Here is a 23,022-nt window from a genome sequence, read left to right as displayed (position 1 = left end):
TAAGGCATATTCGTCTTTGACTAGATTCTCACTAGTATCTTTTCAATGATTGACACATGAGATTAAGCCAAAGTGTGAGTCAGCGGTCTCAAACAGTGCACAGATGGGGGAGGGGGGGGGGGGGGATTTTGGAAGTTGACTCAGAAATCCACCATGTGATGAATGTGATTAAAAGAATTCCTTTGGGATATTACGTTCGTCGTTTATAATAAAAGTTGTCAGTAGGATGGAAAGTTGTGACATTTAACAGCTGGCGACCAGTCGAAATGTTGTTACATGACAAACATGCAAGGTTAACCAGCTATTTTTTATTCCTATTTTTTTTAGAATCCTAAAATTGTCATTTTATATTTTTGCTTTTTTAGTGAATATTATGACAAACTTTTTTGAACATGTTAGTGTACTTGAATTTTTAACAAAAATAAACTTTTAGGGTAAAGTAGCACATAGTAAATATAATTCATCCTAAAATTGTCATTTTATATTTTTGCTTTTTTTAGTGAATATTATGACAAACTTTTTTGAACATGTTATTGTACTTGAATTTTGAACAAAAAAACTACTTTTAGGGTAAAGTAGCACATAGTAAATATAATTCATCCTAAAATTGTCATTTTATATTTTTGTTTTTTTAGTGAATATTATGACAAACTTTTTTGGACATGTGAGTGTACTTGAAATTTGAACAAAAATAAACTTTTAGGGTAAAGTAGCACATAGTACATATAATACAGAGGAATGTATAGATTGTATTTTTTAAGTAAATACAAAAGACTATTGAAATTTAAAGTCAATATATTCTTTTAGGGACTTAAGAGTACTGCATTAGTATTTTTATGTACGCGGCCAAGTCAATTGAATGGAATTACAGCATATAAATTAATCATATACTGTTAAAAAAATTGTAAATATAAAAAAATGAATGTTTAAGCAATAATGGGGAGTAATATTCATAGTATATTATTGCTTAAACATTGTTTTTTTTATATTTACAGATTTTCTTTAACAGTACGTGATTTGTTTATAATATACAAAGTATATTATTGCCTATTATTGTTTATACATATTTTTTTTTATATTTACAGTTTTTAAAACTCGTATACAGCTTTAAAAATCTGTAAATATAAAAAAAATGAATGTTTAAGCAATAATAGGCCATAATATAAAAAGTATTGAAGTCTTAGTATATAATATACAATTACAGCATTTTAAAAAATTGTATATTGTTTGAAAAATCTGTAAATATGAAAAAAAAAAATGTTTAGGCAATAATAGGCAATTATATTTACAGATTTTTTAAACAGTATACGATTTGTTTATACATCTTAGTCTATTATATACTAAGAATTAAATATATTATATTATATTGTAACAGTATATTATATATTAAGACTTCAATATATTATATTGTAATTGTATATTATATACTAAGACTTAAATCTATGTCATATTGTACGCAATTTCTCCAAAATGGACAGTGCGCCTTATAATACAGTGCGCCTTATAATACAGTGCCTCTTATAATACAGTGCGCCTTATATATGGAAAAAAATGTCATTCATTGAGGGTGCGCCTTATAATACAGTGCGCCTTATATATGGGAAAAAATGTCATTCATTGAGGGTGCGCCTTATAATACAGTGCGTCTTATAATACAGTGCGCCTTATAATACAGTGTGCCTTATAATACAGTGCGCCTTATATATGGAAAAATGTCATTCATTGAGGGTGCGCCATATAATACAGTGCGTCTTATAATACAGTGCGCCTTATAATACAGTGCGTCTTATAATACAGTGCGCCTTATAATACAGTGCGTCTTATAATACAGTGCGCCTTATAATACAGTGCGTCTTATAATACAGTGCGCCTTATATATGGACAAAATGTCATTCATTGAGGGTGCGCCTTATAATGCGGTGCGCCTTATAGTCGTGAAAATACGGTATATTTTATGTCTTTAATATAATTCCTTGCCAAACTTCACTGAAGAAGAGCTAAATGGCAAAAATAATTTCCGTTGTTCAACAGTCATCTTTATCAGTTTGCGTTTAGGCTCCAAAAAACGAAGTGATTAGTTCCTCATCACTTAGCATGAAATTAGCAGAAATGACTAGAATTAAAAAGACAGAATATACTCATGTACGTTTTTTTTTTATGTTAGCATTTAGCTTTTACGGTCCAATCATGGAAGCTAGCACGTAATTAGCATAAAGCTTCTCCTGATTGGATTCTGTTGACTTTTTCTGATGCTTCTCATTATTTCTGGTCTTTATGCTTATAACATATTTTTGTGATAATGTGTGCTACATATTGAGTGTCATGTTACCATGTTAAAATATTCTAATCTGTTTTTTTTCCCTTTTTAATCTCTTGATATGATAGTGGTTCAACATATTAAGCGGAGAGACATCATCCTTAAACGGGAACTTGGCGAAGGAGCATTTGGAAAAGTATTTTTGGCTGAATGTTACAACCTGTGTCCCACTAAGGACAAGATGCTGGTGGCCGTTAAGGTACGGGTTATCATCTTTTTGTGTGTGTTTGCATGAAATGCTTAGCGTTAGCTCATTGCATAGCTGTCAACCTTGGCCAATCGGTCCCCTTATTCATGGTTGCCATTCTACTTAAGTGATAATAAACTGTACAATTGAAGTCTAGTCAATTTAGACTGAGAGACACTAAAACCTCAATCTTAGAACGGTGCTCGGACGTTTGGTCGCCGGTCAAATGGTAACAGAGTTTACTGTTGAAACCAGCTGAAAATTATATTCATGAGAGAGAGTTTAATATCTAAGTACTGCTTAATATCTAAGTACATTTGACTGGCGACCAAAAGACGGGTGACAAAAAGATCGGCGACCAAAAGACCGGCGACCAAAAGACCGGCGACCAAAAGACCGGCGACCAAAAGACCGGCGACCAAAAGACCGGCGACCAAACGTCCGGCGACCAAAAGACCGGCGACCAAAAGACCGGCGATCAAACGTCCGGCGACCAAAAGACCGGCGACCAAACATCCGGCGACCAAACGTCCGGCGACCAAACGTCCGGCGACCAAACGTCCGCCGACCAAACGTCCGGCGACCAAACGTCCGCCGACCAAACGTCCGCCGACCAAACGTCCGGCGACCAAACGTCCAGTCACGTCTTAGAACAGAGAGGCAGAGATGCTAACACCACCATCTATGTTTCCTTAAGAGAAAATGTTGACAGCAAAGCCTACAACACCCGCATCATAGTAGTCAGCAAGTTTTGCCATTTTTTTTGCCACGCGACCGGTTGTTTTCCGAGTCATTTCCCCCTCCTTCTCCCGCCTGGACTTCCTCCCTGGACGAAAGACGAGAGACACGGACGCGAGTGATCGCTCATTTGAGAAGTTTAAAGAGGCGTTTGTCCTGGGTGGCAACAGTCTCTCAGCGACTTCACGCTACTTGTCGCTAAATTGTCCTTGGCAGCTTCCCCCTGCAGCCGAATGTGAATCAGGGTGACACCACATTAAAGCGTGCCGACTCAGCAAACCCGATTAAAGAAGACAAAAACACCTTGACCTTGACGAGGCGAGATGAAGAGCCGTACCGTCGCGTGGTGTGAGCACGCAAGGTTATTTTTGGACTCGTTTTTTTTTAAGGTCAACAATGAGGGAAAAATTCACCGTAGCGCTTTTGCCTCGATTTATCGTAGCTCTTGAGCACTCGCCGTTATTGTTTTGGAGGCGTGCCCAGTCCAGACGCATTTCCTTAAGAGCGTACTTTGATTTGGTAATAGAATTTTATTGCCGTTTTACCTACTCTCTACGTACATTTCCCTACTGTCTTTGCAAGGCGTTTTTCTATCCCAAGGTCTACTGAGGGACTGTGCAGTAACCTCAGTCCTTGTGGACTTTCTGTGTGGCTCCAATTTTTTTAACTATCGTATTTTCACGACTATATGGCGCACCACATTATAGGGCGCACCCTCAATGAATGACAGTTTTTTCATATATAAGGCGCACTGTATTATGAGGCGGACTGTCTATTTTGGAGAAAATTTGAGACTTTTAAGTGCGCCGTATAGTCGTAAAAATACGGTTATTGCTATTGACTTCCAGGTATGAAACACACTACTTTACAGTCACCTCTAGAGCCAGCCATTGTTGATGTTTTGGATTTTTTGATATAAAATCTTGCAGTGGGGGAGGAGCTATATGATAAAGAAGATTTTGTCAACTAAGATGGCATCTGCATATTTAACAGTATTGTTTCAGTTCAGGCGTTTGTGTTTTTTTAGTATCCGACAGTGGTGGTTTTTCCTTTTTGGTTTTCAGTTTTGTCCATATATAAGGCGCACTGGATTTTAAGGCGCACTGTCTATTTTGGAGAAAATGTAAGACTTTTAAGTGCGCCTTATAGTCGTGAAAATACGGTATCTATAATTATTCCCCCATGAACACCATACAAATCTTGCCAAAAAAAAAGCTGAATTGCCGTTTAATATACTCGGTTTTATTAAACTGCAGGGGTATATTAAATGGCGCACAAACGGGAGGCCCAAAAAAGCAAAATTCATTTAACATACCCGGGTATGTTAATAGGCAAAATGTTTTTTTAGACATTTTTCCCTTTAAAAAAGTTGTTATATGGCGTACACTTTGAAATATTTAAAAAACAAAAACACTAAAATATGGGAAAATTTAGAGGGTTGATAGGTGTCATTGCTGCGTTGCTTAACAATAAAAATCAAATCGATTTTATTTGTCATGGCTGGCATCAAAAAAGCTGAGTTGCCATTTAATATACCCGGGTATATTAAACACTCTTTTTGACTCGCAAGAGTCGAGGCTACGAAAAGCCATGTTTTTTTTTTTAGATGTTTTTCTGGTCTTTATTTCACGTGTGATGGACTTTGAGAGGCAGACCTCCAGACTCAATCATTTTTATTATTACCGCTGCACCTGAATCTCTCAAAAAGCAAGGCGCCTCTGAGATTTGGAGGCGGGGTTGGTGTGTTCAGAGTTACGCCCAGCTGATGCTAGCACAACGTAATGAGAACGCCATTCATTTTTTACTCACGGCTTTACTTGTGGAAAAGCAATTTTTTTTTTTTTTTTTTTTTGACCGAAGCTAAACAACAATCAAGGGGATGTTTATGCCGGGTGATTTATTGATTTTTATATTTATTCCCTCCCCCTTTTTCCTCTCTGTTGCCGAGTAGGCTTGTTCAAACAAGCAGAAAAACATATCTTGTAAGTTATTAATGATAACCTCCACCTTGTAGAGGATAAATACAGAAGGGTAAAAAAAGAATAATAAAAAAATCCGTCATCTAAATAAAATTCATAGCATCCTCAACATGAGCAAATATATATATGGTATAAATAATTCAAAGGCTTTTCATTTTTTTGTTGAAATTGAGTACCATGGACTATAACAGTGAAAATAAATGACATTAATTAAATCACAGTTTGAGGAATTGTTGAATGTACTTTCTATGATAAATGTATATGTATGAATTGTATTTTCTTGCATAAACGCCATATTTTTACCTAAAAAAATGATGACTGAATCAAGGGTGAGGCTTATATGCGCATAAATTTGACTTTACATGCACAAAACGGCAAAGTGACAAAGGCAAAATGGTCATTTATTTCAAAATAGAGAAAGATAAACCGATAAAATGCTAAAAAAAAATCTGTTTTGGCGTCTGTGAATGAAATTCAACTAAAAATTGTGAATCAGGGGACGGCTTATATGAGGGAAATTGTCAAATTTAACCATTTTAAAGGTGCGGCTTATACGCAGATGCGGCTAATATGCGAGAAAAAACAGTACTCAATAGTACTATGACAAATGTTACTTTTTAACAATGAAAAATATGCATAAAAATGAACAAATTCCCACTTTTGAGCATGTAGCATACCTAAAATTATAGCTTAACATTGCAAGTTAGCTCATTGGGAGTTAGCTTAGAGTCTGATTGGCAAATTTGGCTGATTATTAGTTTAAATAAATTAAATTTAAGACAAACAAATGCCTTCCAGTGCCATAAAAAATCAAAACAAAGCTTCAAAAGTTCAATTCTTAACTTTATATCACACTCAAACTTTCAAATTATGAAATGATTCAAAGCAAACCAAACCTGTCCTGTTTTTTTTTGTCTTGTTTTTCCACCTCAGTTCTTTCTTGCTGCCAAACTTACGATAGCAAGCTGGTAATTAGTTTCAAAAAGTGACAGCCTCTTATCTTTTCTTATCTGTATATATATAAAAACTCTCTGGTAGAAAACCAAGGAAATGTATTCTCTCAGGATTGGCTACCGTATTTTCACGACTATAAGGCGCACTTAAAAGTCTTACATTTTCTCCAAAATAGACAGGGCGCCTTATAATCCAGTGTGCCTTATATATGGAAAAAAAACAGAAAACCAACACTGTCGGATATAAAAAAAACACAAACGCCTGAACTGAAACAATACTGTTAAATATGCAGATGCCAACTTAGTTTATGAAATCTTCCATCATATAGCTCCTCCCCCACTGCAAGATTTTATACAAATAAAATCCCAAAACATCAACAATGGCTGGCTCTAGAGGTGACTGTAGTGAGTGAGTGCTTCATACCTGGAAGTCAATAGCAATTACCAAATTTTCACGACTATAAGGCGCACTTAAGTCTTACATTTTCTCTAAAATAGACAGTGCGCCTTATAATACAGTGCGCCTTATAATACAGTGCGCCTTATATATGGAAAAACTGAAAACCAAAAACGAAAAACCACCACTGTCGAATATCAAAAAAACACAAACGACTGAACGGAATACTCAATACTGTTAAATATGCAGATGCCATCTTGGTTTATAACATCTTCCATCATATAGCTCCTCCCCCACTGCAAGATTTTATACAAAAAAATCCAAAACATCAACAATGGCTGGCTCTAGAGGTGACTGTGTATTTAGTGCTTCATACCTAGAAGTCAATAGCAATTACCGTATTTTCACGACTATAAGGCGCACTTAAAAGTCTTACATATTCTCCAAAATAGACAGTGCGCCTTATAATATAGTGCGCCTTATAATACAGTGCGCCTTATATATGGAAAAAATATAATTAATTGAGGGTGCGCCTTATAATGCGGTGCACCTTATAGTCGTGAAAATACGCTACATGTCCTTATCCTAACATTCTGATTTCAACATTTATTTTTCCTTTAAATCCTCCACAGACACTGAAAGATCCCAACCTATCAGCTCGCAAGGACTTCCAACGTGAAGCTGAGCTTCTAACCAACCTCCAACATGACCATATCGTCAAATTTTACGGAGTATGTGTTGATGGGGACCCGCTTATTATGGTCTTTGAGTACATGAAGCATGGAGACCTCAATAAGTTCCTTAGGTAAGTTCCCTGCTACTGCGATATTCGATTGAAAGTCAACAAAATGAATCTAAAAGTCCTAATAATAAAGTCCCATAGCAACCAAGGGTCTTTTATGTGACATGATATGTAGGGGGCTTAAGCTGTGAAGACAAGTCTCATTAAGATTCTTTGCGATTCTTAAGTTAGGATTGATTTCATCTTGCTTCATGTGTGTTCATTCAGTTTGTCCACTGCAAAGGCAATCATCCACATCTATCTAGCCTGAAACTATGTCATCATTATTCACGTCTGAGGATTTCCCGCCAGCAGAGAATGTGTACACAGTCTCGTTCTACTTTATGACACGTCGTCTTTGTCAACTATTGATCGGATTTCGGAATACACACTGGCTTTGCTCTTGAGCATAAGTGAAGATTGTAAAAAAAAAAAACAAAGCAATGATTTCATCTGGAAGATTGTTAGATATGAATATTAGCCGGATTGTCAGTTTATCATCTCAGATAAAGCAGTTGGAATTCAAATCGATTGGAACTGAAGAGTTTAAGAATGTCACTGAACCTCAATTTGCCGACTTTTAAGTGTTTAAAACAATACTGTGTCATTATCTTGTCAAATACAACTATTTTTTTTATAATAATCCATGCAAAAGTCAATTTTTACCCATTGCTGTATTATGCTGGTTGTATACAACTAGCCATACGTACGTGGAAATAATAGTCATTAATTGGGAACAAAAACGAGCTAAATTATTCAAATCATGCCCCCTACAGGCAAAAAGAGTAATGCGGATTTATCTATGGTGTTATGCTGGTTGTATACAATTAGCTATACGTACTTTATTGGAAATAATAGTCATCAATTGGGAACAAAAGGGGGCTAAATTATTCAAATCATGCCCCCTGCAGGCAACAAGAGTAATGTGGATTTATCCATGGTGTTATGCTGGTTGTATAAAACTAGCTATACGTACTTTAGTGGAACCCTACCTTAATAATAGTCATCAATTGGGAACAAAAGGGGGCTAAATTATTCGAATCATGCCCCCTGCAGGCAAAAAGAGTAATGCAGATTTATCCATAACTACCGTATTTTCACGACTATAAGGCGCACTGAAAAGTCTTAAATTTTCTCCAAAATAGACAGTGCGCCTTATAATCCAGTGCGCCTTATATATGGAAAAAACAGAAAACCAAAAATGAAAAACCACCACTGTAGGATATTAAAAAACACAAAGGCCTGAACTGAAACAATACTGTGAAATATGCAGATGCCATCTTAGTTTACAAAATCTTCCATCATATAACTCCTCCCCCACTGCAAGATTTTATACAAAAAAATCCAAAATGGCTGGCTCTAAAGGTGACTGTGTAGTGAGTGCTTCATACCTGGAAGTCAATAGCAATTACCGTATCTTCACGACTATAAGGCGCACTTAAAAGTCTTAAATTTTCTCCAAAATAGACAGTGCACCTTATAATACAGTGCGCCTTATAATACAGTGCGCCTCATATATGGAAAAATGTCATTCATTGAGGGTGCGCCTTATAATGCGGTGCGCCTTATAGTCGTGAAAATACGGTAGATGGATCCATGTCTATTTTTTTAATAGCGTTATTGAAATTGTCACTTGGCGACTACATTTCAAACAAGGCAAAGCGCTTTTGATAGGAAAAGACGGTTGTCTAAAAATATGTTTTTTATTGAATTTAACGATATAAAAATCACTGGTGCGTGACACACACGACAAGACGGCAAAGCCTCAGCTCGTCTTCTCGCATTTGAGATACATTATTAGCCTCGCTCTCAAACTACAAAACATTTAATTGGCCTAAATGTGACAGTCGGAAAAGGAATGACAGCCCGGGTGTGTGTTTGTGTTTTTGTGTGTCCCCGTGTCCTGCCTTCATCTTGTAATCACAGTGTGGAAAAGGTGACGAGGACAGCGGGGACTTCATAAAAAAACTGGTTTGGGGAGGTGGGAGTTACCATCGTCACCCATAAATGTTGAAAAAAAAATGTAAATGAGTTTTTAATCTGCTCTTGACAGTCGTAGAACTGCCAAACAACTCCTAAGGGGGTGAAGGTCATGATTAGAAACTCTCTGGAATCTCCAAATGACTGATAACAACAGTGAATGCATCTGTGGTAAAGATGGTGAAATTCCAAAACCGCTCTGACGAAATCAAAGGCAGTAAAAAAAAAAAATCAAATATTTATTCATAAGGATTAAGGTGGTGTTTATGCGTGATTTAAATTCCACCTGACGAACCCTCACAATGACAAAAGCATGGATTAAAACATGTATGGAGTCATACCTCTACTTATGAATGCCTTTAGGGATGAAAGTTTCAGGTTACGAATTTTTCATATGCAAATGAGTGACTCGAGATACAATAAAAAATCCAAGTTACAAAATCCCCCAAGAAGTAAATGCATTTCCTTATCGGTTATTTTATTTTGAATTTCCCTTATTAAGTGATTGTAAACTGTACAAATGCAACATAGCAAATATTTTCACACACACATAGGGCACACGTAAAAGTCTAAAATGTACTACAACGTGGATGACATTGGGCCCTGGTAGTCAATAGCAATTACCGTATTTTCATGACTATAAGGCGCACTTAAAAGTCTTACATTTTCTCCAAGATAGACAGTGCGCCTTATAATACAGTGCACCTTATAATGCAGTGCGCCTTATAATACAGTGCACCTTATAATACAGTGCGCCTTATATATGGAAAAAATGTCATTCATTGAGGGTGCGCCTTATAATGCGGTGCACCTTATAGTCGTGAAAATACGGTAATAATAAATAAAAAGTTTGGATTTCATTTACTACGCGCCATATGATTGCTGCTGCGCAGAGAAGACGAGAGTAGTCCGCAATTGCGGAACATTACTATGAGAGTAAGCATTTTGGAAAATAAATGAAGTTGCTAACTAGCTAAAAACCTTAAAAACGACTTTATAGAACCTTTATACTCTCTGTCTAACATTGTAATCAACAGATATCCAAAAAACTATGCCATAATTGCCTTTCTTAACCAGAATAATCTTGTCATCAATCTAGAGCCCACGGCCCAGACGCCATGATCCTCGTAGACGGTCAACCGTTACAGTCCAACGGTGAACTGGGCCTCTCCCAGATGCTACACATCGCCTCTCAGATTGCATCGGGGATGGTCTACCTGGCCTCGCAGCACTTCGTCCACAGGGACCTGGCCACCCGCAATTGCCTGGTAGGCAATGGCCTCTTGGTCAAGATCGGCGACTTCGGCATGTCAAGGGACATCTACAGCAGCGACTACTACAGGGTAAGTCAGCCGGATTCTTCCATTTTTTATCGCAACTCCTGGACGTTTCACCCTTCCCTTGAATTTCTGCCGTTGTGAAATAATATAATTTTTGTCAGGATAGTTTTTTTATGGTGGCTTTATATGCGGAGTAAAAATCTAAGACAACTGCTGCTGGACTATTAAAATGTCAGTACTGAGTAAGATAAAATAATTGATACAGATGTATATAAACTATATAGTACCGTATTTTCATGACTATAAGGCGCACTTAAAAGTCTTAAATTTTCTCTAAAATAGACAGGGCGCCTTATAATCCAGTGCGCCATATATATGGAAAAAATAAAATGTGCCATTCATTTAGGGGGGGGGCCTTATAATGTGGTGCGCCTTATATATGGAAAATATGGTATTTAGCTTCTACAGTCAAGTTTGAAATGGAATAAGGCTGGAAAACAACAAAATCTGTACTCACACTGATAAATGCAAAAAAAATATTGAATAAACAATAGTACTTCAACCAATAGTGGCCTCCACGCAGAATAAAAACAAAAAATCCTAAAAAAAAAAAAGTACTGTATTTTCATGACTATAAGGCGTACTTAAGTCTTATATTTTTCTCCAAAATAGACAGGGCGCCTTATAATACAGTGCGCCTTATAATCCAGTTCGCCTTATATATGGAAAAAACAGAAAACCAAAAAGGAAAAACCACCACTGTCGGATATTAAAAAAACACAAACGCCTGAACTGAAACAATACTGTTAAATATGCAGATGCCATCTTAGTTTACAACAGCTTCCAACATATAGCTCCTCCCCCCACTGTAAGATTTTATACAAAATAATCCAAAACATCAACAATGGCTGGCTCTAGAGGTGACTGTAAAGTAGTGAGTGCTTCATACCTGGAAGTCAATAGCAATTACCTTATTTTCACGACTATAAGGCGCACTTAAAAGTCTTAAATTTTCACCAAAATAGACAGTGCGCCTTATAATCCAGTGCACCTTATATATGGAAAAAACAGATAACCAAAAACCACCACTGTCGGATATTAAAAAACACAAACGCCTGAACTGAAACAATACTGTTAAATATGCAGATGCCATCTTAGTTTACAAAATGTCCCATCATATAGCTCCTCCCCCACAGCAAGATTTTATACCAAAAAATCCAAAACATCAACAATGGCTGGCTCTAGAGGTGACTGTAAAGTAGTGAGTGCTTCATACCTGGAAGTCAATAGCAATTACCTTTTCACGATTATAAGGCGCACTTAAATGTCTTACATTTTCTCCAAAATAGACAGTGCGCCTTATAATACAGTGCGCCTTATATATGGAAAAAATGTCATTCATTGAGGGTGCGCCTTATAATACGGTGCGCCTTACAGCCGTGAAAATACAATAGTATAATTTCGTCAGGACAGTTTTCTTATGCTAGCTTTATATGAGGAGTAAAAATCTAAGACAACTGCTGCTGGACTATTAAAGTGTCAGTACCAAGTAAGATAAAATAATTGATACAGATGTATATAAACTATATAGTACATGTGGCATATTATGTGTTTTTTTTATGGAAACCCGGTTTTAGGTTTTGTGTGAAGTTACATGTGGTATAGTATATTAACTTTATGTGTGGTATATTAAAATGAATGGAATGATGGGTAGCATATTAAAGGTTTAAGTTTATGTATGTCATGTCAAGGCCATGGGAGCCATATTAAGGTTTTTGGTGGAGATTTTTTAACATGGTGGTTTAGGTTGTGTCATGTACGTGGATTTAGTTTTTGTAAAATATGGGAAAGGCCGTATAGTTTTTGTTAAGTGATAAAAAAGCATGTGGCTTATAGTTCAGGGCTATTTTCTGTAAGTTATGATGATAAACAATACTTTCTTGTGATCCTTTTGGTGCATTGATGTTGTTTTTTATTTATTTAGTTTCTGCAGGGTGAGTCAAAAGACCTTGAGTGCCGCATTCAGTGGATTTTTTTTTTTGCAGATTCTCATCGGTATTTTGGGAGCAAATAGAAGCAGAGTATTTGTTTGTGAGGGGAAGGATTTCAGTATAAATCTGAAAACTTTCAAAAACAAGTGGCTTCTTTCTGCCAAAAAAAATTAAAGGAGAACTTTCTGGGAAGTGTTGTTGTTTTTTAACATTGTATTTCAACCAAAAGGTGAGAATTTTTATCGAATTGAAGGATTTTATTGTTTTTTCTACCAACATCTGTGTTTTTAGCATTTTTTTTACCACATTTTAGTCGTCCCGAGAAATAGTTTGTAACTGTGCCTTATATGAAATGGATGTGGTAAGTGTAGTTTTTGATTCATTTGTTAGTATTTGAGGTTTGTGTTTAAATCCCTTTGGGTTTAGATAAGGTTCAGATCGAAGACAAGAAGATAGTTTTAGGTTTTTAATATAAGTATTTGAATTTAGGGTTCATATTTTAGGTTTAAGGTCCAAAGATTGGTCAATTACTGTCTTTTCACGACTAGAAGGCGCACTTAAAAGTCTTAAATTTTCTCCAAAATAGACAGTGCGCCTTATAATACAGTGCGCCTTATAATACAGTGCGCCTTAGATATCGAAAAAACAGAAAACCAAAAACGAAAAACCACCACTGTCGGATATTAAAACACCACAAACGCCTAAACTGTTAAATATGCAGATGCCATCTTAGTTAAAAAAAATCTTCCATCATATAGCTCCTCCCCCACTGCAAGATTTTAAACAAAAAAATCCAAAACATCAACAATGGCTGGCTCTAGAGGTGACTGTAAAGTAGTGAGGGCTTCATACCTGGAAGTCAATAGCAATTACCGTATTTTCACCACTATAAGGCGCACTTAAAAGTCTTAAATTTTCTCCAAAATAGACAGTGCGCCTTATAATCCAGTGCGCCTTGTATATGGAAAAAAAAGAAAACCAAAAACGAAAAACCACCACTGTTGGATATTAAAAAACACCTGAAACGCCTGAACTGAAACAATACTGTTAAATATGCAGATGCCATCTTAGTGTACAAAATCTTCCATCATATAACTCCTCCCTCACTGCAAGACTTTATACAAAAAACTTTCTGGGAAGTGTTGTTGTTTTTTAACACAGTACTTCAACCAAAAGGTGAAAATTTTTATCAAATTGAATGCTTTTATTGTTATTTCTACCAACATCTGTGTTTTTAGTGCCACATTTTAGTTTAAATTTACATTTTGTCATTATAACTCGGTAACTCTTTCTCTTCTCCTGTCTTGAAACCTCAAGAAAACCTGAATCAAGTGTTCAAAATGCCTATTATAGCTCGGCCATTTTTTTTTGAAAACACAGTCTGGTAACCAAGGCCTCTGTTTGCCATTTTCGGTGTGGACTGTGCAAATATTTCCCCGTCCAGTCTCTCCTGGTCTGCAGAGACGTGCCGTGTACGAGAATGTAGTGTCATTGCAATTCCGAACATGTCGTCCCAAACGCAGTAAGCATTCCTCCAGTAGCCTCCTGGGCTTGTTTGTGCTCATTATGATGACCCAAGGGAAGCTTTATTACTGGTTTGACCTAGTTTAATTCAATCCTAATAACTAAAGGAGTATTTTTTCCCTCAAGCATAGTGGCTAATGCTAACAGTGTTACAGTGAAAAATTATATATTTGAACATATGAAAATGAGCCAAATCCTGCAAAAATCATTTTTTGTCCACGATAAAGGAAATAAGTGTGATTAAGGAACACACAGTGGCTAATGCTAAGCTAACAGTGTTACAGTGAAAAATTATATATTTGAACATATGAAAATAAGCTGAATCCTGCAAAAAAACATTTTCTACAGGATATAGGAAGTATATGTACAGCTTATACTCGTTTAATCGTAAGTTCTGAAAACTAATTTAAGGAAATGTTTATGCACTCCACCAAAAAATAACGAAAGGAATATACAGCACAGCGGCTAATGCTAAGCTAACAATGTTACAGTGAAAAGGTATATATTTGAACATATGAAAATGTGCCAAATCCTGCAAAAATCCTTTTGTCCATATATATAATACATATCTATATATTGTACATATATAGATATAGGAACTAAATATTGGATTGGATTGGATAACTTTATTCATCCCGTAATCGGGAAATTTCTTTGTTGCAATAGGAAGAGGGTAAGGATGCAGGAATAGGAATAGGAATAGCTTCACTAAATCGATTGCGCATATTCTCCCAAAAATCGTAAGTTCCGAAAACTAATTTATGGAAATGTTTATCCACTCCACCCAAAAAATAGCCTAAAAGTCCTAATGAGTCAGTTTTTAATAGAAATTATCTCTAGCAAAGTATTTTTAAGTCTAGTATTTTCTCGCATATTAGCCGCCTCCGCGTATAAACCGTACCCTTAAAATGGTCTCAAAATCGTTGAATTTTACAATTTCTCTCATATAAGCCGCCCTGATTCACAATTTTTACCTTCATATGGTTTTAATAGGGAGTACAAATGTCTTACTTTGAAGGGAAAATCTTAAGAAAACTTTTTTCACATTTTATGCCCCAAAACATTTTCAAAGACATCAAAATACATTCATTTCGCATTTTATCTGTTTACCTTTACTTTATTTAGAAATAAATGACCATTATCTTGCGTTATGGTATTTTGTCTTTGTCACCTTGCAGTTTTGTGCATGTTAAGTCTAATTTATGCGCATATAAGCCGTACCCTTGATTCGGTCATCATTTTTTTAGAGACAAATACGGCTTATATGTGAGAAAATACATGTACCATTGGAAAAACATTTAAATATCAATGACCACAACAATATATCCAATTGCTACAACTGTAACAAAAAGGGTTCCTGCTAATTATAGTATACGATTTCTTTAAAAACCTATACTCGTGTAGGGGTGTCGCAAAAATAAGCAAAAAATCGAGCACCCTACTGGAAAGTGCGACCTGCATTTGCCCTTACGGCTACTAATCCTCTTTTTTCCTCTCCTCTATGTCGGTTTCTTTTACCTCATTCACATGGGGATTTATTGCGGAAATTTTTTACCCGCTTGAATAATTTATCAAGTCGTTTGGTGATTCGGCACACGTACCCGCATACTGCATTCGGGAATTGGAGAAAGACTATCATGTATGTTGAATGAGCACATTCGCTCAAATCGAGGTTTTCTGTATAAGAAAAGCTAACAAAAAAATGAATTTGACTCCATGCAAGTTATGTATAGAAAGCAATTACCTTTAAGGCAAATATTGGCATGACCCGAGAAATAGTTTGTAACTGTGCCATCTGTGAAATGGATGTGGTATAAGTGTAGTTTTTGATTCATTTGTTGGTATTTGAGGTTTGTGCTTAAATCCCATTGGGTTTAGATAAGGTTCAGATCGAAGACAAGAAGATAGTTTTAGGTTTTTAATATAGGTATTTGAATTTAGGGTTCATATTTTAAGTTTCAGGACCAGAGATTGGTTAATTACTGTATTTTCACGACTATAAGGCGCACTTAAAAGTCTTAAATTTTCTCCAAAATAGACAGTGCGTCTTATAATCCAGTGCGCCTAATATATGGACCAAAACAGAAAACCAAAATCGAAAAACCACCACTGTCAGATATTAAAAAACACAAAGGCCTGAACTGAAACAATACTGTTAAATATGCAGATGCCATCTTAGTTTACAAAATCTTACATCGTATAGCTCCTCCCCCACTGCAAGATTTTATACAAAAAAATCCCAAAACATCAACAATGGCTGGCTCTAGAGGTGACTGTGTAGTGAGTGAGTGCTTCATACCTGGAAGTCAATAGCAATTACCGTATTTTCACGACTATAAGGCGCACTTAAAAGTCTTAAATTTTCTCCAAAATAGACAATAATACAGACTTATAATACAGTGCGCCTTATAATACAGTGCGCCTTATAATACAGTGCGCCTTATAATACAGTGCGCCTTATAATACAGTGCGCCTTATAATACAGTGCGCCTTATAATACAGTGCGGATTATAATACAGTGCGCCTTATATGTGGTGCGCCTTATAGTCGTGAAAATACGGTAAACTGTTTCATCCCTATCTATAGACTTTACGTTCCGTCATTAAGAGGAATATTTCTTCCTAAAAAGACAAAACAAAACAAAATTATCCCTAAAAGAAAATCAACCTTTCAAAGTATTTGTTGTCACAGTCTAAGAGAAAAAAAAGTACAAATTGAAATACTTTGGCTAAGGTATTATTTCAAATTAAAATGCATCGTTCATGGTCAGCAAATCTTTAAGTGAAAGGTGTTCACCGGTCATGTTTTGATTAGAATCAATGACAAAAGTTGTTCACATAGAAAATGTCGATACGGTGTATGTAAATTGGAGCGGTTAAGAAGTATGGTGTTGGGAAGCAAATGGAGGAAACTGCAGCACCCACAAAAAACTCATACTTGGACTTGAGCTTGTTATAACACTGGAGTTCAATCAGCTCCATTTGAAGGTTGGTAGTGCTCTTTCCACAGAAAGTGCAAATGGATTACCGGGGAGTTCAAATCTACATTCCTGGACTTCAAAGTCTGAAAATTGCAGGGTAAACTTCCTGTTGGGTTCGCTGATTTATACAGACAGGGTGGCAATATGGCTGAACAGAAATAAATGGAACAGAAATTGTACCTTCCAACTTTCTTAAAAGTTTGGGATTTCCGTCTTTAGTTCGCAATTTTTTTTTTGTAAGAGAGCGGGAACATGAATTCATAGTATTTTTTTGCCAATTATTGTGTATTCACTGTATACCCGACAAGCTAGTTTGACATTTACACAATCTTGGTACCAAAATAATCCAAAGTTCATCCTAAACTTTACCCTAGAACACAAATTCCAAATCCTAAATCCTATTTACCGTATTTTCACGACTATAAGGCGCACCGCATTATAAGGCGCACCCTCAATGAATGACATTTCTTCCATATATAAGGCGCACTGTATTATAAGGCACACTGTATTATAAGGCACACTGTATTATAAGGCGCACTGTATTATAAGGCGCACTGTCTATTTTGGAGAAAATTTAAAACTTTTAAGTGCGCCTCATTGTCGTGAAAATACAGTATTTTCATTATTGAAATAGACATATACTGCAAATTCCATGTATTATGTCTATAATTTTATACTATTTGTTCAAGATGGAATGTTGGCTTTCATCAAAAACGTTTAAAAAACGTAAACAAGGCTAAAAAATGTCCAGTAAATATTTACACAAGCTCAGAAAAGGTCAATAAGACTGAATGAATACCTTAAATGATAGCATTGGTCTATTTTAGTATTCACAAAGTATCCATGAATACACAAAAACAACAAGCGCGACTTGGAATAGTCGAAAGGATTGTGTTGTTGACACGCATGTACTATTTTTGAGTCAATCACAGACTTCTAAACGTCAGATAAGATCTTTGTGTTCACTTGTGTGTGGATGTGTGGGTGTGTATGTTACACAGTGACGCCAACTCAACAATATTCCGTATGATAAAAGTCTAATATTTTGTATCTTTTACAGCTCAGCAGTTCTGTCCCTAAATAGTGTGTATGAAAAAAATACTGCATAATCGTGATAGCGTTAGTTTTGGATTAGAAATCTGTCAAGTTTCCATCTGATAAGTTTTATAATAACACCCCGCTTCTAGTATAGTAGTCATTCATTTATTTTCTGAACTGCTTATCCTCACAAGGGTTTCAGGGGGTGCTGGAGCCTATCCCAGCTGAGTTAAGACCCCTTGAACCAGTGACCAGCCAATCACAGGGCAGAATGAGACAAAACAACAAATAATTCTTAGCTAGGGGCAATTTAAAGTGTTCAAACAGCTAGTTTAGCATTTTTTTAGATGTGGGAGGGAACCGGAGTACCCGTAGAAAATCCACACAAACCTGGTCAACATGGATTGGAAGGAGAACCAATTTCAGGATAGAAATAGAAGGACAACCAATGATAGGTCGGAAATTTAGCGTGTTCAAGCTAATGTAGCATGTTTTTGGGATGTGGGAGGAGTTTTGGAGTACCTGGAGAAAACCCATGCAAGCCTGGGGAGAACATGCGAACTACATAGAGTGAGAACAGACCTGGAATCGAACCTAGAACTGTGAAGCCAATGTCTTAAACACTAGGCCATCTGGTTTAGAATATACAAATGAAATAAAATTAATATTATCTATTGTTTCGGTCTTGTTTCTAGGTGTTTTTTAATATTAAATGTAAAAAAACAGGTGCGATTCAATAATTTAGATAGCAATATCTTAGCTTGCTAACAATAGCTGAAAGCTAACTAGCCTACATAAACCATTTTTTTAAACCCACTTAATTCCGATCCTTCAATGGTCTATTCATGAATATAAGTTGACAAACTACTATTTTCCTTTGATAGATTTGTACTCAGTCTTAGAAAGTCTGTATTTTTATATCAAATAAAGCACTTTCCATATATAATATAGCAATTTTCTATTTGTAAAGGCTGCAATTTTGCAATTGTGTTTTCAAATATGATTGAACAGTTTATCCCATGCGTGCCAAATCGGTATCAAAGTGAGCTGCCTCTTTCATAAAGCAATTAATTCTCTAAAAAATATATTTCATGTATTGGTCTTAAAGAGAAATCACTATAAAATGATGGCTAGAGTTTAAAATTACATATCACGACACCATATCTGTCAACTTGTACGTTTTATACGTATTTTATACGTTTTTTTAACATTTCAAATCATGTACGCCGTAGACCGACTTTTGTACGGGGAAAATAAAATAAAAAATCGCCAATATTTATGAAAACCGATATACAGTGTTCCCTCGCTACTTCGCGCTTCAGCTATCGCGGACTCAGAGCTTCGCGGATTTTTTTCAGGAAAAAAATTAATAAAAAATTTAAAGATATTCAATTAAAATTATAAATTACATCATTTTACAAGAGGTGTAAACAAAATATTCAATAAGAATTAGTAATTGCATCAGAAAAAAGGCCAAAGAAATGGTCAATAACATGGTGAGAGTTCAGAAGCTTCGTGGATTTTTTTTAGGAAAAAAAATTAATAAAAAATTTAAAGATATTAAGTTAAAATAAATTATATCATTTTACAAGAGGTGGAAACAAAATATTCAATAAGAATTAGTAATTGCATCCAAAAAAGGCCAAAGAAATGGTCAATAACATGGTGAGAGTTCAGAAGCTTCGTGGATTTTTTTCAGGAAAAAAATTAATAAAAAATTTAAAGATATTAAGTTAAAATAATAAATTACATCATTTTACAAGAGATGGAAACAAAATATTCAATAAGAATTAGTAATTGCATCCAAAAAAGGCCAAAGAAATGGTCAATAACATGGTGAGAGTTCAGAAGCTTCGTGGATTTTTTTCAGGAAAAAAATTTAAAGATATTAAGTTAAAATTATAAATTACATCATTTTACAAGAGGTGGAAACAAAATATTCAATAAGAATTAGTAATTGCATAAAAAAAGGCCGAAGAAATGGTCAATAACATGGTGAGAGTTCAGGAATCGCATTAATGACGTCATGGCGCATCTTCACCGCCCAAAAAAACAATGTTCACAACTCCCAATAACGATGTTTCTTACGTGCAAAAAAACTGCAAAAGATCCTCCATCCGGACTACTATGTTTTTGCTTGATGGTGCTTTTGTGCACGTGTTATACGTTTCTTTAAGCATTTTTGAAGGGGTACGCCTACTTCGCGGAAATGCACTTATTACAGGGGGTCCCGGTCCCCATTAACCGCGATAAACGAGGGAACACTGTATACATAGAGTAAATATCGTGGAAGCAAGCATGGAGGAGCCACCTAGTGAGAAACCAGTTACCGCCAGTAAACATTACATTGTACGGTGTTTGTACGTTTTTTTAGGGGGTTTGTACGGGGAATCATAATCATTTATAAGGGCAGTTATTGGCAGAGTTTGACAGGTATGCGACCAATAGGGGACGTAGGGTTTTGCGCAGTGTTGCCCAAGGGAAACGGACAAAAAAATTCACCCTGCTTGTTACCTCCGGATGTTTGCTTGAGGCTTGTTTCCATTTAGCAAGATGGTTTTTGTTGGGTTTTTTTTTTGTCTGTTTTTTTAAAGCAGTAAATGTATAAGGCTGTTTTAAGGAATGTAAACAGACAGAAATGGGGAAAAACACCAGTTTTTCAAGGCTTTTTTTTTAGTATTCAGGTTCATGAGAAGCTGGAGTCTATCCCAGTTTGTCTGTTAGCGTGCCAGACAACAGTTCAGGTTAGTCGCCAGTCAATCATGCGTCAGGGACAATATATATACAGCTTGGAGAACGTTTTTTTGTCTGTTTGTTTCTACAAAAAAGTGTCTTTTGTATTTAGACAAAAAGAAATCATATTCCTTTGTTTGTATTCATATGGATGTCAAGAAAGTGCAGTATTTTTGACAGGTGTTTGTTTTTCAATTTCAAAAAGCTCTAAACTCCAGCATTCAATGCGATCCTTGTGAGGATAAGCAGTACGAAAAATGAATGGACTTTTAATTATATTAATGTGTTTAGAAAGTAAGTCATAAAGCCTTTAAAATTTGGCTATTTTTAAAAGATTAATTGTGAAACACGTATTCATTCATTCATTTTCTCTGCTGCTTAAACTCACAAGGGTCGCGGGGGTGCTGGAGCTGATCCTAGCTAACTACCGGCACCAGGTAGGGGCCATTCTGAATCGGTGGTCGGACAATCGTTGGATGGACAATAAGTCATAGCTGGATTTGAACCCACAATCTCAGAACTGTCAGGCCGATGTGTACTAACCACTCATCATAAGGTTTATCCCAGTGCTTCTCAAATAGTGGGGCGCGCCCCTCTGGGGGGGCGTGGTGCGATACCTGGGGGGGCGCGTGTAACCCTGAGGAACGGGATTTTATTTGGCCGTACTAGTATAAAGTGTAATTGCGCATCCACTACAGTAGTTGGCAGTGGCGCTCTCATTTATTTTTTATTTCAGGCATTGATGCACTTAAGATCTTTTCTGTTGCAGACTTAAAACAAGATTTAATCAAGTTATTCTTTGTAAGTTTGACTATATTTCTATCTTTTTTTTTCCTTTTCTTTAATGTTAATAAGGATCAAATGTTGTCCTTATAACAATTTTATAAAATGATTTTATTTATAGTCACGGTGGGAAGTGGGGGGGGGGCGAATAGTTTTCTTCTTGCTAGGGGGGGGCCTAACAGAAAATATTTGAGAAGCACTGGTTTATCCTATCTAATTAACAACACGTTTTTTTTAGGACTACAGTGTTCCCTCGCTAGTTTGCGGTTTAGCCACCGCGGATTCAGAGCTTCGCGTTTTTTTTTAAATAAAATAAATACAAATATTACATTGAGACAACATATTTTACAGGTTTTTTTTGTTATAACATGAATTTCACTCTCTCTACCCGTATTCTATATGGTGTACTGTATACAGGCGGGGGTAAAAAAAAAATTAAACAAAAATAATAATAATAATAATACAAATATTTAAAAAAATTTTTTAAAAAAATCTAATTAAGCATTTTTGAAGAGGCATAATTGGCGGAAATTCACTTATCGCGGGTGGTCCCGGTCCCCATTAACCGTGATAACCGAGGGAACACTGTATATATAATGCTACCAATGATATTTAAAGGCAGAATCAGCAGGGGGTGGGCTTTTGGAAACATGACTATAAGTAACAAGTGCTAGATTTGTGCTGTTGTGCTGGTTTCAAGGACTTTCATGAAGCGTTCCTCTCGTTTCCTCTACCTGCTCTGCTTTGAAGACAAACGGTCCCCCTGGTTTTTTTCCCCCTTCAAGGATCAAACAGGCACTTCTTCCTCTGCATTATTTATCGAGTAGCAGCCTTTGTGCTAATGAGCGCGCAGGTTATATTTATTACCGCTGCAGTACACGAAGGAAAACACGATTTACACACAGTCTACCTTTTTTTTCGCTTTTACATTTAGAGAAATGTTCTTTTTTGACCTGGAATTTAATGTTTTGGGACCTGGAATGAAAAGTAATTTATTTTAGACCTGAAAAATGACATCCAGTGGTCTGGATTTGTCCTTATTTGACTTAAATTGTACATATTTTGACTTTGCCGGATCGAAATATGCATTTGAGATAAATCCGCAGGTTGGCATGTCATTAAAAAAAGAAAAATCTATCGCAAGGATGCAAAATAATTGACGCTAAGGGCGTCACTAGGTCAAAATGATGAGATGTACAATTATTTACCATGGTTATAGTATAGTATGAGCAATATAGTATCGCAGTTATTCATTCATAATGTGAACTGATTATCACAAGACTAGATTACCGTATTTTCATGACTATAAGGCGCACCGCATTATAAGGCGCACCCTCAATGAATGACATTTTTTCCATATA

General features: G+C 36.0%; 1 protein-coding gene and 1 long non-coding RNA gene across 3 annotated transcripts in view; one reads left to right on the top strand and one right to left on the bottom strand.

Annotated features, from left to right (window-relative positions):
• Positions 1 to 23,022, bottom strand: part of LOC144194524 (uncharacterized) — a 75,071-nt gene that overhangs the window by 13,683 nt on the left and 38,366 nt on the right. The gene's annotated exons all lie outside the window — the stretch shown is intronic.
• The window catches only part of ntrk3b (neurotrophic tyrosine kinase, receptor, type 3b), a 215,247-nt gene that overhangs the window by 176,696 nt on the left and 15,529 nt on the right, over positions 1 to 23,022 (top strand). For both annotated transcript variants that reach the window (XM_077713645.1, XM_077713644.1), the window contains 3 exons: positions 2,386 to 2,516; positions 7,204 to 7,376; positions 10,432 to 10,675. In XM_077713645.1, the coding sequence (XP_077569771.1) occupies positions 2,386 to 2,516; positions 7,204 to 7,376; positions 10,432 to 10,675 (548 nt within the window). The remainder of the gene's footprint in view (positions 1 to 2,385; positions 2,517 to 7,203; positions 7,377 to 10,431; positions 10,676 to 23,022) is intronic.

The sequence above is a fragment of the Stigmatopora nigra genome, chromosome 3, assembly GCF_051989575.1.
Source record: "Stigmatopora nigra isolate UIUO_SnigA chromosome 3, RoL_Snig_1.1, whole genome shotgun sequence".
NCBI lineage: Eukaryota > Metazoa > Chordata > Actinopteri > Syngnathiformes > Syngnathidae > Stigmatopora > Stigmatopora nigra.
This window is presented reverse-complemented; position numbering and strand designations above follow the sequence as displayed.